Source organism: Antedon bifida, chromosome 4, assembly GCF_963402885.1.
Source record: "Antedon bifida chromosome 4, ecAntBifi1.1, whole genome shotgun sequence".
Lineage (NCBI taxonomy): Eukaryota > Metazoa > Echinodermata > Crinoidea > Comatulida > Antedonidae > Antedon > Antedon bifida.
The window spans coordinates 14,673,327-14,689,444 of record NC_136229.1 but is presented as its reverse complement, the minus strand read 5'-3'; the positions used below and the strand labels follow the sequence as shown (position 1 = coordinate 14,689,444).

At 33.5% G+C, this 16,118-nt stretch overlaps 2 protein-coding genes across 3 annotated transcripts; one reads left to right on the top strand and one right to left on the bottom strand.

Moving 5' to 3' along the window:
- Nucleotides 1-909: 909 nt before the first annotated feature.
- LOC144840528 (uncharacterized) lies at nucleotides 910-2,130 on the bottom strand. Its single transcript, XM_078696362.1, has 4 exons — nucleotides 1,975-2,130; nucleotides 1,582-1,656; nucleotides 1,406-1,483; nucleotides 910-1,243 (listed from the first exon to the last, which is right to left on the bottom strand). Exons 1-4 carry the CDS (start codon nucleotides 2,018-2,020, stop codon nucleotides 1,194-1,196), a joined length of 249 nt encoding a protein of 82 aa, XP_078552488.1. The 5' UTR covers nucleotides 2,021-2,130; the 3' UTR covers nucleotides 910-1,193.
- Nucleotides 2,131-2,385: 255 nt separating this feature from the next.
- LOC144840150 (uncharacterized) lies at nucleotides 2,386-15,475 on the top strand. Of its 2 annotated transcripts, none has more exons than XM_078695851.1 (17): nucleotides 2,386-2,502; nucleotides 3,584-3,889; nucleotides 4,493-4,610; nucleotides 4,891-4,936; nucleotides 6,027-6,120; nucleotides 6,559-6,699; nucleotides 7,407-7,528; nucleotides 8,626-8,728; nucleotides 8,870-9,058; nucleotides 9,919-10,042; nucleotides 10,134-10,246; nucleotides 11,422-11,608; nucleotides 11,824-11,900; nucleotides 12,009-12,039; nucleotides 12,158-12,207; nucleotides 12,464-12,517; nucleotides 12,697-15,475. In XM_078695851.1, the coding sequence occupies exons 2-17, from the start codon at nucleotides 3,797-3,799 to the stop codon at nucleotides 14,233-14,235; spliced, it is 3,081 nt and encodes a 1,026-aa protein (XP_078551977.1). In that variant the 5' UTR covers nucleotides 2,386-2,502; nucleotides 3,584-3,796; the 3' UTR covers nucleotides 14,236-15,475. The 2 variants fall into 2 exon arrangements, with proteins under 2 accessions (XP_078551977.1, XP_078551976.1); XM_078695850.1 differs by having other exon boundaries at nucleotides 11,821-11,900.
- Nucleotides 15,476-16,118: the final 643 nt, after the last annotated feature.

Here is a 16,118-nt window from a genome sequence, read left to right as displayed (position 1 = left end):
ATGTTCAAATAGGGAAGTTAAACTAGCATTAGAAATGCTCTTTATTAATGATAATAAATTCAGTGATATTGATGTCACTTTACTGCGTTCTTTATTTACCATTTCGCCCAAGCTGTGGAAACTTGAAATGCAACATTGTAATTTGTCGGCCGATGCTAGAAATGATATGAATATGGAGCAGTGTGGCCAGCGATGGAAGTTAAATTATGCTAGGTGGCAGCACAAAATTATGCTAGATAGTGCTAGTCACAATTACGGCCAAAATAGCACAACAACAATGTTTATGTTTTATGTACCACAAAAGTGAGAAGAAAAAAGGTCTTGTTGTGACGTGATGTAGGCCTAATGATATGCACATATCGTGGACATCCTTGAATTTAAATCGACTGTTTGTAAACAATTTTGCTATTATCTGTTATGGTTTCCCTGCAGATTTCAGAAATGCACTGGTATTGTTCAAGAAACATGGCTAGTTAATTTATTCTCATAATTTGACCATTTTGAAATACTTTTATTTTCTAACTAAACAGTGAAATTAGAATATAAATTGAAATACAGTACTGTATTCGTATTTTGTGGAACATTATTATGTTTATTTTTTTATCAAAATGTAAATGATTGCAAACATTCTTGATTATTTACTGTATTTACAAAATATTAAAAAAAAATCAAATATCTTATTTATTCTTTTTTACATGTTTTGATATCTAATTAATGTGTGCAATTAATGTGCACTGCATTCATGGTACAATGTTCAGAGGGTGAAAAAGAGTTGATGGTAAGAACATGACTCAGTCAAGTATAATTGTGTATATTATGTATTTCCTATTTAATTGTAATTAAGTGATCAAATTCATTTTGAAAATTAGTTACAAATTTGTATTTAAAAATTTGATAAAAACACAGATGTGTAAACTTATATAGTCTTTTAATGTAACATTTTTTAAGAAAAAGAAAAACTGATTTTGATTAACATATTTTTACACTTTGATAATTACAATTAGCCAAACTGCATTGTCACTCATTATTAGTAATGGTGTGTAGGCCTAGGATGTATATACTATCTGTAAGGCAATCACATCTACTGCTAGGTAACACTGCTTTCCAAAGTCTCTGAATTTAGTGAATTCATTTAAACCATGAATATGTAAACTGTTTTTCAATTAGTCCATATATAGATGATTTCCATTGTGTCAGAGAGATGTCGGAGGCCCAGTTTTTCCTTCAACATACCTAATAGGAACTAAAAAGACAAAATACAAATATTAGTATGGTTGTCAAAAGGTGCATTATCTTGGGTATGGGGAGAATAGTGATCAAAAACTGTGATGTCACAATACCCTTCTATTAATAATCTGATTATGTAACCCATTAAATATCTAAATTTTACTGAGTTGACACTAACCCGGATATCGTGTTGGCATATCCGCAACATCTATTGCGTTTTGGTGTTTCCATGGTGAGATAACCCACAGTGGCAAACCTGGAATAAAAAATAATTACAAACATTTCAAATAAGATTTGATTGTGTTCTATTTAGATTTCTATTTTCGCAATATGTAGGCCTAGGCTAGTGAATACCTGCAACGCCGAATCCCACGGCTGCTACAAGAACTGGTTCACGGTCCCAAGAGAGTTTCAACCAAGGAATCACACCTAAATAAAGAAATATGCAAATCCAAATGATTAAAATAATAATTCATAATTATATAATAATAATTTATTTTAAACGTATTAGTTACTAGCTAGCTAGTACATACATAGGCCTAGATAGGTGTTGGCTAATTAGGCCTTCCAGTCGGAATGTCCTTACACTAAGACTAGAGGGCTAGGCCTAGGTTTAGCGGTAGGACTGCCCGACCGGCTGCTGCGTTCTCCAGCCTAGGCTCTAGCTACCTAGGGTAGGCCTATAATTATTTATAGTAGTAGCCTAGGCCTAGAACACTATTAAAGGTGCATAAATATCATTATAACCTTTCCTCCAAGCTTGCTTAAAAGGTCCAACCACCCGTGTTGTCATATTTTTATTAGGCCTAGTCTAGAGATTTTATAAGACAAGTAATATTTATTTCAAAACGATTTAATTATTGACCTATGATGATTGACGACCCGTGACGATTTCAACGTTTAGTCTAGACTCCCATACTGTTTTTTTTGTGTGTAAATACTGTACTTGAGAAACAAACAGAAACATGTATGAAAAAGTAGTTGAATGAACAAAAACAATAACATAAATAGTAAAGATATAAAATATATCACACAATGTCAGGTAGCTATAGGCCTAACTATACTAGGCCTATATTATGTAAAATATTTTAACAGCTGGTGCATGAAGACTATGTGACATATGTCTGCCACGTCGGTGGAGGCGATGTGTCACACAACAATATTTTGTCGTAGCGCACACATTTTGGATTTGGATGTAATAAATAAATAATAATATTGCTTATTTTATATTCAGGCGGACTTCGTACAGGGTTAAATGTATTTTTGCTTTGTTAAGTACGTATGTTCATTAATACTGCGCTGCTATTATTCCTATATTTGCAGATCCCTAGCTCGCTAGGCCTATAGGCAGGCTAGGCTAGGCTAGCTTATATTTATTTATGTGGCCTAAACCGCTAGCTAGGCCTCCTCTATAGTCTAGTAGTAGGCCTAGGTAGGCTATAAAGTATAAGTATATAATTTATTTATAATGCATTATTACTAAAACAAGAGAGGCTCGGCGCTCTAGGAGCCTAGGTAGAGAGGTGGCTCCTGCTGCCGTTTCGTGTGGTAGACTTGCTGGATTCCTGACTTGCTACGCCTACTTATATCATGGATAAGGAATAGAAGGATCAGTTTGAGATCAAAGGTTCCATGACTCTAACCTACAGAACGCAGACCGCCCACAATGTTACAAAATAAACACACACACGAAACGGTCGCGTGCCTAATATATTGTTTACTGCACATGCTTAACAACCTTTAACCTTGTTGGCTATGCTTTCGCGCGCTCTTATCTTGGTGGCATATTTTATATTTTTAGCGCTAGCTGCTATGGCGACGAACAAAACTTTATGCGACAAATTTAATATAACTTTTCTGAATTCAAATTAAACGATCTCCCAGAAATATTCTATTCTTATATGAATATATATAAAAGATTATTAATAAATATAATTACAAGATTAAATACAAATTGTTTGTAAATTGTAGTACCCTTTGTGTTTAAAAAACATTAATTTTGCCATGTTCAAAATCTGCCGCGATTGATCTAAGCTAATGTTTCTATGACCTTAAAGTAGCATGTTATGACCTGTAGTAGCCCTACATCTGAGACAACAACTAGTTGTTGTCTCATCCTACATTACAAAATCAGCAAGAATACTAGGCCCATGCCTTCTAGGCTTACTAGTAAACTCTATAATTTGCCGACATTGATATAGACCTAGGTAGGCCTATTGGTAGGCCAATCTTCAGTGTAGTCTTGACCTGCACCCAACTATGAACTAGGTAGGCTAGGCTAACATGTTACATTTTGTTTTGCAGCTATATGGAAGATTCAAGATATTTTTTATTAATATCAAAAATTGTTCTTTAGATTGTCAATAGCTGTATATCAATGAGCTGACAACCAATAAAAGGGAATTGATCGTGGAGAGGACTAGTCTTGATTGACAGTGGAGAGGACCAGTCTTGACTGACAGTGGAGAGGACCAGTCTTGATTGATAGTGGAGAGGACCAATCTTGTAGTTTTAGACGGAAACTGTGACAGTGACTCCTGTCAGTAAAGTAACCGACGAAGACCCCACCATGGCAGGAACAACCCCGTTGGTGCCCATCATTAATCTTGCCAACAGCATCATTGGCGTGGGTGTACTCGCAATGCCATGGTGCTTTAATAAGGTACTGGAATCCTTTAAAGATGTCTTGAAATTTGAATAGCCCTCATTTTGAAGAATTCACTTCAAAAAAATTTCATTTCAGAAAAAAACGAACAAACATAATGATTTCACTTATTAAAAAAAAATAAAATAAACCAATAATTTTTACCAAAAACTCAAATTCTAATTACAGACACTTTCTATTTTTTGCTTTAAATTACAGTTTATTTCAAGTAAATAATTTTTAAAAATTTAACTAAATGTGGGTTTACAGATCACATTCCTACTAATGCCAATTTTTATGATTTCTTTTTTCTTATATGTTTTGAAATTAAATTCTTGATTTAAATATTGTAATTAAAATATTCCTCAATTTGATCATGAAGGAAGTTCAATGAGATGACACTCATTTTCTATCTCTTTATTTTAGTAAGTGGAATAGCTATTTTTTTTAAATGTCAGATAATATACATTATGTTACCCAACTCGTGTAAATGCTCCACATTAACATGTTATAATATCGACTATCATAGCAGCCAACCTAATAATGTCATTTTCAAAGGTGTAGTTATTCTGTACAATGACAGTATATTTAATTCAATTTAAATGTTTTACTTTCTTTCAGTGTGGTTTCATTTTAGCGTGTTGTTTATTATTATTTTCTGCCTTTCTTACCTACACAAGTTGTATGCTGTTACTACGGGCAGCCAAAGCAACCAAACGTACATCGTATGAAAACCTGGGTAAATGTTGTCAACTTTCTTAAACACATAAAAAGTTTAAATTAAAATTACCATTCAAAATTCAGTATACATTAATGATAAATTTCTTTTTTATGAAACTATCTTGGCAATAATTTATAACTAATTATGATGGCTGTGTTTCTCTGTTTGTTGTCTGTTGGTACTTCCTGTGTGTCAGGTTCAATGCCACGTTTAAAAATAATAAATAAATGAATAAAACATATGTTTGAAAAATAGATTTAAAGAAATATTTATTATTTATTTCATTTATTTTTTTCAGCCTATCATGTATTAGGTGCTACAGGCAAGATGGCTGTAGAGCTATGGTAAGAATTGCAACTTGCAGATTTTTGCATTTTTACCTCCGCCAAGGAGTTTTCACCCCTGTATGTTTGTGTGTGTGTGTGTCTGTGAACAGCCTGGAGGCCACAGCTTTTATCCGATTCTCACCAAATTTGATGATCTACGCCTCAAAAGCTCGGAAGAGTTCGAATTTGAGGGGAAAAGGTCATAGGTCAAGGTCACAACTAACAAAAAACTATTTTACTGCCTAGAGACCACAGTTTTTATCCGATTCTCACCAATCTTAGCCACAATGATCAATGACTCATCATATAATTGTGGTTAAATTTTGAAGGGTCAGGGTCAAAGATCAAGGTCTACAAAAAAAAAAGAAATAAAAAAAAAAAGAACCTCAGCGGGACTTGAACCAGCGATCTCAACTGTGAGAGGCTGGATACATAACCATTACACCAAACTCTCATCCACAACTTTGTAGTGTGCAGTTAGCCTATTTACATTTAGAACTAATAAAAAAAAAATTTTTTTAATATATATATATTTTCAGGGGACATTTTATGTAGGGGAATTTTACAGTAGGCGGAGGTTTGTACTCTCGGAGTACCCTCTAGTTTTTTATATATTATTATAATTTCTATTTTCAGAAATACTCAAAACAAACATGTTGTATACTACTACTGTACACAGCAAACTATGCTAACTAAATTAAAAATTGAATTTTTTTTAAATTAGCAAAATGCCATGATAGAGAAATAGGAACTAAATGTTTTTTTAGTATTTATATTATATAGTTGTTTGTCTAATTTCTTGTATATTGTCATTGGTATTGACACATTTTTTTCAAATTTCATTCATTTATGTCAGTAATATGTCAATGATCAATTATATATGCTTAAAGGTTTACATATATGCAGTATGTACAGTATGTGGAATTGTATTAATAGTATGAAATATTATGTGGTTTCAGTATACGTAGAACTGTTTTGATACTGCATTTATTATCACATTCTATTTGGTCACAATATTCAGAATAAGTTTATGTTTTGTTTATTGAACAAATAGATTTGTTTTTCAATAATACAATATAAACTAATAATGTGTTTAATCTCTTTACAGTATCATTGGCCTGTTGTTTTGTTCCTGTGTGTCATTCTTCATAATAATTGGTGATTTGGGACCAGCAATCATTTCAAAATGGCTCTCATTAGATGTATGTTAATCATTAATTAATTATTATCTATTTTGATTACAGACAGGCACTTTATGAAACAGAGGTGCGTCCAAAAAGACTATAGTATGATAATTACGACAATTTCAAAACAAACTAAATCTGTCTCGTCAAAAATTGTCTTTCATTATTTACTGACAATTCAATTGTTGAATTGAGTTTTAATTTCAAACATTTAGAGAAAAAGGAGTTATCGAATTGTACTAATTGACTGTTATTATATACATAACAAGGTTTTTAGGGGTTTATTTTTTCCATCATCATGAGGCTAGTTTAATAAGCCTATATTTACTTTCTATTTCACTGCTAGTCTCTAGTTTCAAAAGGCACTTAGCAAAATGGCTACTGACTTTCTGCATAGTAGTTTTGTAAGCATTTTTATTTTCTAGATATGAATTATTGCTTTGATTATTTTTTTAGAATACACCAAAATTGAGGGCGTCACTACAAATGTTTTTAGCAGTAACTGTTGTGTTTCCGCTGGGATTAAAGCGTAGTGTAGAGAGTCTTGCAGCAGTTAGTGGCCTCTCTATGATATTTTATATTTGCTTTACAGCCGATGTAAGTAGTGTGTTCCACTTTTACTTATCTATATATCATTTTACCTAAAAAGTGTTATCATTACTTACAGTATACCCTGAAAATATACCATATTTATTTTATAATATGTATATGAGAGAGTTTTCTCGGATAAGGACTATAAACTGTACACATCTGGCTTATTTGTATTTAAAAGAACCTAGTACATCTTTTGAGTATGGGGTACTAGTACACACTGTCACCCAACTACTGTTACCCTAACCTTCCGACGACAATTTTTTTTTTTTTTTTTTTTTTTTAAACTATATTTAATGAGGGTGATCCATCCAGCTATTGCTGATCATTAGGGACCCTCAGAGGTTCACAAGACAAACATATACACAAGATGCTCTACATAAACAAAGTCTTATTACAAGTCTTTGGGAGTGGAGTAATTTGGAAAAAATCCTGACATGTGACGGGACTTGAACCCAGGACCCTTGGAGTAGTAGACAAGCATCATAACCACCAAGCCACAACTCCACTCCACAATGTGTTGCCTGCTATTGCGACTCCTGGGCTAAATGAATAAAATAAATATGTTAACACGCAGAAGCTTATGCTTTATAGTAGAGGATATATATTAGTATACGTTAAATAAGTCTACATTTGTTATCAATGATTAATATTTAAAAATACTTATACTATATTATAATAACTTCAGCGGTGTACTATTTTCTTTGTTTCAGATGTTTTTTAATAGTTTGTATGACTTATCAATAGGAACATGGACGCATGAAAGTAAATTGTGGGACACAAAAGGAGGTTTTATTTGTATCACTATTACGACAATAGCATTTAGCTGTCAGACGTAAGTACTGTATGTTACTGTATTACTGCATTTGGATTGGGTTAATTATACTTGTTTGCGAGTCTGAGAAAGCATTGTATCACCCCCAATAGTTGATTTTATTACCCTTGGTTAGTTTGACTGTGCCTCTAGGTAAAACTACAGTAATACAATTACTCCCAGTTGGAACGACCATAATATCTCCCAGTTGGAATGACCATATCTCCCAGTTGGAACGACCATAATATCTCCCAGTTGGAACGACCATAATATCTCCCAGTTGGAACGACTGTAATATCTCCCAGTTGGAACGACCGTAATATCTCCCAGTTGGAACGACCATAATATCTCCCAGTTGGAACGACCATAATATCTCCCAGTTGGAACGACCATAATATCTCCCAGTTGGAACGACCGTAATATCTCCCAGTTGGAACGACCGTAATATCTCCCAGTTGGAACGACCATAATATCTCCCAGTTGGAACGACCGTAATATCTCGCAGTTGGAACGACCGTAATATCTCCCAGTTGGAACGACCGTAATATCTCCCAGTTGTAACAACCATAATATCTCCCAGTTGGAACGACCATAATATCTCCCAGTTGGAACGACCGTAATATCTCCCAGTTGGAACGACCATAATATCTCCCAGTTGGAACGACCGTAATATCTCCCAGTTGGAATGACCGTAATATCTCCCAGTTGTAACAACCATAATATCTCCCAGTTGGAACGACCATAATATCTCCCAGTTGGAACGACCATAATATCTCCCAGTTGGAACGACCATAATATCTCCCAGTTGGAACGACCGTAATATCTCCCAGTTGGAACGACCGTAATATCTCCCAGTTGGAATGACCACAAGATCTCCCAGTTGGAACGACCATAATATCTCCCAGTTGGAACAACCATAATATCTCCCAGTTGGAACGACCATAATATCTCCCAGTTGTAACAACCATAATATCTCCCAGTTGGAACGACCATAATATCTCCTAGTTGGAATGACCACAAGATCTAACGAGCTGAAATGAATATACTCCTTTGCGAAATGTGACTTTTAAATTGGTGCTAAACAATGTTATTTACTTTGAAATTTCTTTTTCCGCCAGAGTGCTTTTTACAATTTACGAATCAATGGCAGATAGAACAATAAAAAAAATGCAAGAAGTTGTGAAGAACTCCGTTACATTAGTTACTACAATGTACTTTGTTGTAAGTTTGTGTATTTTATCAACTTTATGGAAATAACATTTAAAAATTGGTTTTCATATCAGTTCTATGTTATAAACATTTATTTGATTTGTTCATCATTCACATTTCAATTTGTTAATAAAAAATGTTTTTATTTTTTAGGTTGGTTTATGTGGTTATGTAACGTACTACAAACAAGGAATTAAGGGAGACGTGTTACTCAATTTTAAGCCGTCCTTGCTGTCTGACATTTTCCAGATGGGTTTCACTTTCTCAGTTGCTCTTAGTTTTCCATTGGTCATATTTCCTTGTAGGAGTAGTCTATATTCAATGTTTTATTCACAAAGTATGGTAAGAATTCTATTATAAAGTTTGGTGTAATGGGTATCGAAGGATGTGAGAAGGATCTGTCCGTGCCATATTGCTTGTATCATTAAAGATGTATTGTCCCTTGAAACACAAAAAATGAAAAAAAAAATATTCTAAATTTAAATTGGCCATATCAAAGTAATATTAAAGTTATTCACTTTAAGTCGAAAATTCAAGCCAAAAACAACAAGTTTACGTAATTAACAGGTAAATTATTTGATTACATTTCGTCTGGAAAATCGTTACGAGCGAAAGTAAACAAAGATTTCAAACCATGAGTATGCATTATGCATGATGCTAATTAGGATTGTTTACAACTCGTCACGGTTGAGAAGGTGTTCTCACACAGATTGCGAGGAAGTTTTATGATTATGCATACAGAGTAGCCAAACAAGCGTGTTGCATTATGAGATATGTTTTGATCGAAAACTTTGACTGGAAGTCAAAGTTATTTTTTAAACCAAAAAATGTCTGTATTTCGGTTAAATTATTTTTTTTTCCACTAATTTTTGGTGAAAGTTAATAACTATTATGATACTTCAACATGACCCACTTTTTTTCGAAATATATTTGAAAAAAAATGTTTGGAATTAGTCAAAGGAACAATACATCTTTAAGCAAGATATTGTACGTTCATTGCCTTATTTTTCAGATAGTCCCTTGCATACACAATGTACATATGCGTGATAAAGATACACTAGATCTACTATTGAAAAGAGTAGGGATCATCTTCCAAGGAATGCGCTGCATTGTGGCTGTTATGAGAGGGCAGAACTGAGGGCGATTACTAATATTTTTTTTAATAAACCTTATTAATTTTTTATTTATTTATATTTCTGCAGTCACACAGTATAGAGAATCCTGGTGGTAGCGGAGGAAGTGTATACATTCCACCCGGCAAGTTCAATACGATAACAATGTTGATTATTGCACTTACTCTTACGCTGGGGATCTTAGTTAAAAATGGTAACTATTCAAAGTCGTTGGTTAATGCTTATAACATAGATATAGTAGGTCGTCGTAAAAGTTTACATAATTATTTACCATTTATTTTTAGTTGAAACGGTACTTGCATTGACTGGTGCTACTCTTGGTAGTTTTATCTGTTTTATTCTGCCAGCTATCATATACATCAAGACACATGGAGTAGCTAATAAAGGAACAGCAAAGGTAAGCATTTTGCTGCAGTTACTGCAGTATAATGATAAAGTGACCAGAACATGTAGATTCTGTGTGGTTAGTATAATCTGTGACTAAATGAAACTTAGATTTATAAAAAAAAATTGCCCTTTCTTTAATTGTAGCTAACTAGAGGGTTTGTTCGCGCACCATCTAGTGGGTGTAACCGAATGGTTCTCGGAAACTCAGGCCCAGGTCTCACCTATGCATGTAACTGATGAGTTCTGCATGTTTATTTTGTAATGTTTTATGAGGGGTCCTTTAACTTACGAAAAAATATCTCTGCCCAGGTAATATAGCAAATTTGATTATGTGGTAGGGCAAAGTTATAAGGTAACAGAGGTAACATTGGTATTCTATGTGGGACTGTTGTGAAATCCCATTAATGTCTTGAGGTATAGAATGTTAAATGACAGCTCAGAGGAATTTTGGAACAAAATGATCAAATAACTTGTGTACTTATATACAATTTATAACATTAAAGTTTGAAATAATTGATAATATAAATTAAAGGTGTGTCGCACCTCATCCTGGTACCAGGCCTCCTATTAGGTAATTAATAAATAACATAAATAATTAGTTGAATCACTAAAATCAAATTGTAATTAGCACGTAAAGTAAAAGCCTGTTATTTCAGCCTTGTCCTGCCACTCCCTATTTCATATAGAATTAATATCAATGAGTTATTCATTGTGCCGTGTATCCATATTTTTCGGAATTATCGAGGATTAAAAATATTGAATGTCGCCACCAGCGGCCATTTTGCAGGAAGCCAGTTGTAAAACTTGAATATTATATGTGAATATAACCCTGTGATATCCATGAATTTCGATTGGAAATTCTGGATTGTTCATTCTAAAGGACAAATGGAACAATATCGTAATAGTGAAAACTACTGTTATCAAATCTACTTTTCGCGATACATCTGAGATAGATGAGGTAGAAATCCAAGGCGGATACCTTTCCCAGAGTAAGCATAATTTATATATAGATAATTTCATTGTATTTATCTGAACTAATTGAGATTTTAAAGAATTTTCTTCCACCTAGTACACTATATATACTGTAGTACAGATCTGAATAAAAAGATGTTCTATCACAAAACAAAGAATTTAAATTACTTACCTGTATATAAATAACACATAAAAATAAATTGTTTTTTGCAGTTTATTCTCGTAATGGGGCTTTCATTAACTGTGATAGGCTTGTATCATAATTTACAAGCAACACCGAATGATGACACAGCGATTCTTGAACCAAATTTTGAAAACCCGCAACCGCAACACTTTAAAGAACCAGTTAAGTTTGAAGTTATAGATCCTGGAATGAAATTGCCGGAAGATAAGATAAAAGGTACAATCATATTATGACAATTCTCTGTAAACTGGTTTTCCTCAGAATTAAAAGCTCTACTTCCTACTGTTTAACTTAAATTCTGACAGGATGGTCTTGGTTAGCAACCATTCTGGGCATGTCTATGGATGACTGATTTATGGGAGAGTTGAATGTTGTTTTATTATCAATATCGTCCACCAATTAAAGACCATTTGATTTGTTTTTACTAGAAGATGTACATAAGGAACCGCCTAACCCGCACCCACCAATTGATGTACCTGTTAAACAAAATGAAAAAACAATTGAAAATGTAAGGAAGTTTAGTATTTATTTAAACCTTACTCTTTCAAATGCATGTGAATGCATCTGTAGGGCATCAAATTTTAATGAAAGCTAATTAAATATTTTTATTTTTCAGATAAATCCAAAAGATCAACCAGTAGTTGATAGTAAGTTGGAACATATTTGTTTAGTACACAGTATTATGACAACCCTTATGGAAAGGACTCTACAAAATTGCTCAAAATGTAGTACTTTATTTATCATTTTCTTGTTCATACTTTGTAGATCAAAAGAAGGAGGAACAAGTTGTTAACAAAGATGAGAACAAAATCAAGGTATGCAACTTTTTTTTATAAGATTAACCAACAAGCCGATAGATCACCATTATGAGTCAGTAACTTTGTTTAAATAAAGCCCCAGGCTACAGTAAGTTTTAATTCAGGCCGAATTGCTCAGTAAAATGTAACAAGATGATTTTACGTCCAAAATGATGGTACATTTGGTTCTTTAATAATTATAAATAATATAATAAAAATGCTTATTTTGAATACAAAAAAGGAAAATCAACCAATTATTCTTCTTTTCTCACAGGACTCGCAAGAGAAAGAGGAAGGCATGGCAGAAAATGTTATAGAGCAACTCAAGGTACAGTATTTGTGGTTGTTCTTGTGCAGTGATTATTATTTATGTTGACTCCCCTTGTAGATAATAGGGAGCTTTCGATTTACATATTGTGTTGTTGGTTTTCCCTTGAATCTAAAATTCCAAGTGTAGAAGAACATAGTCAGTATTCAAGCATTTCTTTTTATTTGTATTTAATGTAGGAGAAGCAAGTAGAACAAGAAAAAAAAATTGAGGCTCAAGCTGAAGAGATAGAGCTACTAAAAAAGCAGCATGATGAAGAGGAATTAGAAAGAAAAGAAAAAGAAAAGCAGGAGATTTTAGAAAAAGAAGAAAGAGAAAGAAAAGAACTGGAGGAGAAACGTCAGAAAGAACATGAAGAGGCGGTAAAAGAAGTGAAAGAAAAGGAAGATGCTGCCATCATTGAAAAAGCCAAAGAAGTGATTGAACAGGTTGCAGTATTAAAGGCTGTTCTTCCTCAAGTTGGAGATCAACAGCTTGGAATAGGTGTTCAGCAAGACAATCCTGCCTTTGGAGGACTTCCTCAACAACCTGTTCAACCTATAGCACCTTTAGATCAATTACAAGGTGCCAATGCAGTAGCACAAGGTTTACTACCACTAGATCAGGGACTTCAGCCTGTGGGTGTTGGTGATACAGGTGGCCAAGGAATGCAAGTAGGCTTAGGTGGACCAGTGGGCCATGGGATTCAACCAGGAGGTGCTGGTTTAGGTGGGCCAATGGACCTGGGGCTTCAACCAGGTGTTGGTTTAGGTGGGGCAATGGACCCGGGCGTCCAACCAGGAGTTGTTGGCTTAGGTGTTCACGCAGGTAATCCAGGAGGTTTAGGGAATCAAAATGTTCCGCTTGCTGGAATTGATGGACGATTCAACCAAGGATATCAGGCTGACGGTTTAAATCAAGGGGTTGGACAAGGACAGCAACCTATTGGAATCGGCCAACCTGTTGCTGGTGTTCAAGCTGGTGGCGTAGGAAGACAAGTTGAGCAGGTAGGTGCCATCCAACCTGATGGTCTAGGTAATGAAGGATTTCAACTTGATGATCAACCAAAAATGGTTCTTCAAGAAGGAGATCCACCACCTCAACTAGGACTTGGTGCTCAACCAGATGCACAATTTCAGAATGTTCCACAGCTAAATCCAAATTTAAAAGAAATGGCAATTGGTGATCAACACAATTTGAAAGTTCCAGAGGTAAATGCAAATTTGCAAAAGGTTCGTGATCAACCAAATTTGAAATTTCAAAAGGATCCCGGCTTAGATCCTCGGGCAAACATAGCAGAATTCCAAGGTGCGGCAGTTAATGCTGATGAAAAATTATTTGATCAACAGGAACACAAAGATACTGGTTTAGATAATGTAAAGGAACGACAAGAAAGAGACGTGGAAAATCTAGAAAGTCATGTCAAGATCGAAAATGATGTAAACAAAAATTCTGTTAAAAAAACGCAAAAGATAGAATCAAAGTCGAAAGATGGAATTATTGAACAGAACCAGAAATCGACTCTAATTTTTGAGAAGAAAGGAAAAGCTGCTGCAGAATATCTGCAACTTGAACATGCAAATGACCAAAAGAATAAAAATGGAAATGCTGGTGAACCAGATATAAAAGAGAATGATGTTTTGCTGGAGAAGGCAGTAGTGGACAACAATGCAAATGCCAAAAATGTTAAAGATATGGTTGAAGATGGAGTTGAACAAAAAAAGAAGATAGAAATGTGATCAAGAGTTCTTTTTCTGGTCAATTTACACCAGTCATGTATTTGTGAATGGTTTAGATATGCAGAATTTGTTTTGGATAACAAATTTGGAACCAACCAATTTTGTGAGTTTTGCAGATTGTGCAGTCGAATGTTCTCATTGTTCAAGCACCCTGTACCAAATGTTTTATCAAACTATTTTTACAAATATATAAAGACACTTGGAATCTGATCGTAAGCAAGTGAACATATACTATTTTATATTCCTATATGTAACCAAATTATAAATATTTAATTTTATAATAATAAGCTTTTAAAAAAATCTTGCTTTTATTTGATGAGTTCAAATACTCGCACACATTTTCGAACGGTATTAAAAATCATTCTGAAACTTTTCATTATTATCACTACAGTAGTTTGAAATCAAATTATGTAAATAATTGATTCACGTTGTTGCCTCAATTATGATAGATTGTTTTACATAATTCCATTAGTATTATGTCACTCAAAGCAAGGACATATTGACAATTAGAATTTACGGTGTCCACGCAGCCGTTCAAAGTCAGTATTTTATTGATTAATTATTAGATTGTTCAATTCTGCGGAAATAATAGTGCTATGAATTCGACCGTGTATAAACATGATATGATTTTTTTTTAGGCAACACTCCAGGTGATGGTTTGCATAAACAAAGACATTGTAAAGTGTTAATATAGTATAATGTTTAAGGTTTTCATTTTGTTTGTTGAAAGATAAATTAAGAACGGTAACATTTTGAATTCATGTGTCGATACATGTGTAAATATAAACGCAAACCAATGCATCATTGTTTCTGGAAAAAAACATTGTAATGTTATCAAATTTATATAGCGCTTTTAACAATAAATATTGTTCCAAAGCGCTTTAAAAATAGAAAAATTGAACAGATTTTTTGAAAAAAATATTGGTTTTTAACAGGGTTGTGAAAACGTCGATAGATTGTGCATTTCGTATTGAATTAGGAAAGTTGATCAAACGAATTTGCCAATTTTGTAATAATTACGAGGATCGAGCTCTTTATTTTGCGGACTAAATAATTGCAATATATATTTTTTTATTTCGTGCTTATGATTTCTGTAGATTATTTCGTAATGGTTTATAACACAGTTAGTTTTGGTCTTACATTAATACAGATAAATAATCTAATCTTTGAATTGATGAACACTTTTAAATATTGCATTGTTTTATGACAATTCTTCAAAAATAAACGCAAAATGACTAGACTTATGTACTGAATATTTTATAGCATTGAATTTCTTCTATTTCTTTTTATAAAAGTACTGTATACTTTTATAGCATTGAATTTATTCTGTTTCTGTTATATAAGTACTGTATATTTTATAGAATTTCTTCTATTTCAGTTATACTGTACACATTTACTGTATATGTTTATGGAATTTCTGTGATAATCAAGATGAGGTGGTGTACAAATACATGAAGTATAAAGATAGATGGATCTTTATAATTCTTTGAACATCAAAACGAGGACAGTCCTCAAATTAAACTAGTTAGTAGACTATACAATGACGATACAAGATGGATCATTATAATCTTTACCGTTCAAGTTTTAACGTTAAGAATTCAAATTCACCTCACGACTTCATGGAATACCTAAAATACTCTAGCGGACAGTAACTGTTTTGATTGTGCCCTTGTTATGCCATTAGTGTCTATTGTTGGGGCTAAGCATTGTTGTCTGTTACCTTGGTAGCATTGCACAGAACCAAATTAGTAACAGTACCGCAGTCGACTCATTTGAGTCGATACACAGACAATAGCATCGCACAAATACAAAAAGAACAGTTCATATCTGAAAATAAGTTGCTAAAGGAAGAAATTACATATCTACGAAATGAACTAAAACAA

Coding starts and splice junctions, on each gene's coding strand:
- LOC144840150 (XM_078695850.1), top strand. CDS start 3,797: ATGGCAGGAACAACCCCGTTGGTGCCCATCATTAATCTTGCCAACAGC. Junction 4,937..6,026: donor AAGATGGCTGTAGAGCTATG/GTAAGAATTGCA, acceptor ATCTCTTTACAG/TATCATTGGCCTGTTGTTTT. Junction 8,729..8,869: donor TTACTACAATGTACTTTGTT/GTAAGTTTGTGT, acceptor TTTATTTTTTAG/GTTGGTTTATGTGGTTATGT.
- LOC144840528 (XM_078696362.1), bottom strand. CDS start 2,020: ATGACAACACGGGTGGTTGGACCTTTTAAGCAAGCTTGGAGGAAAG. Junction 1,657..1,974: donor TAAGCAAGCTTGGAGGAAAG/GTTATAATGATA, acceptor TTCTTTATTTAG/GTGTGATTCCTTGGTTGAAA. Junction 1,244..1,405: donor TATGCCAACACGATATCCGG/GTTAGTGTCAAC, acceptor TTGTCTTTTTAG/TTCCTATTAGGTATGTTGAA.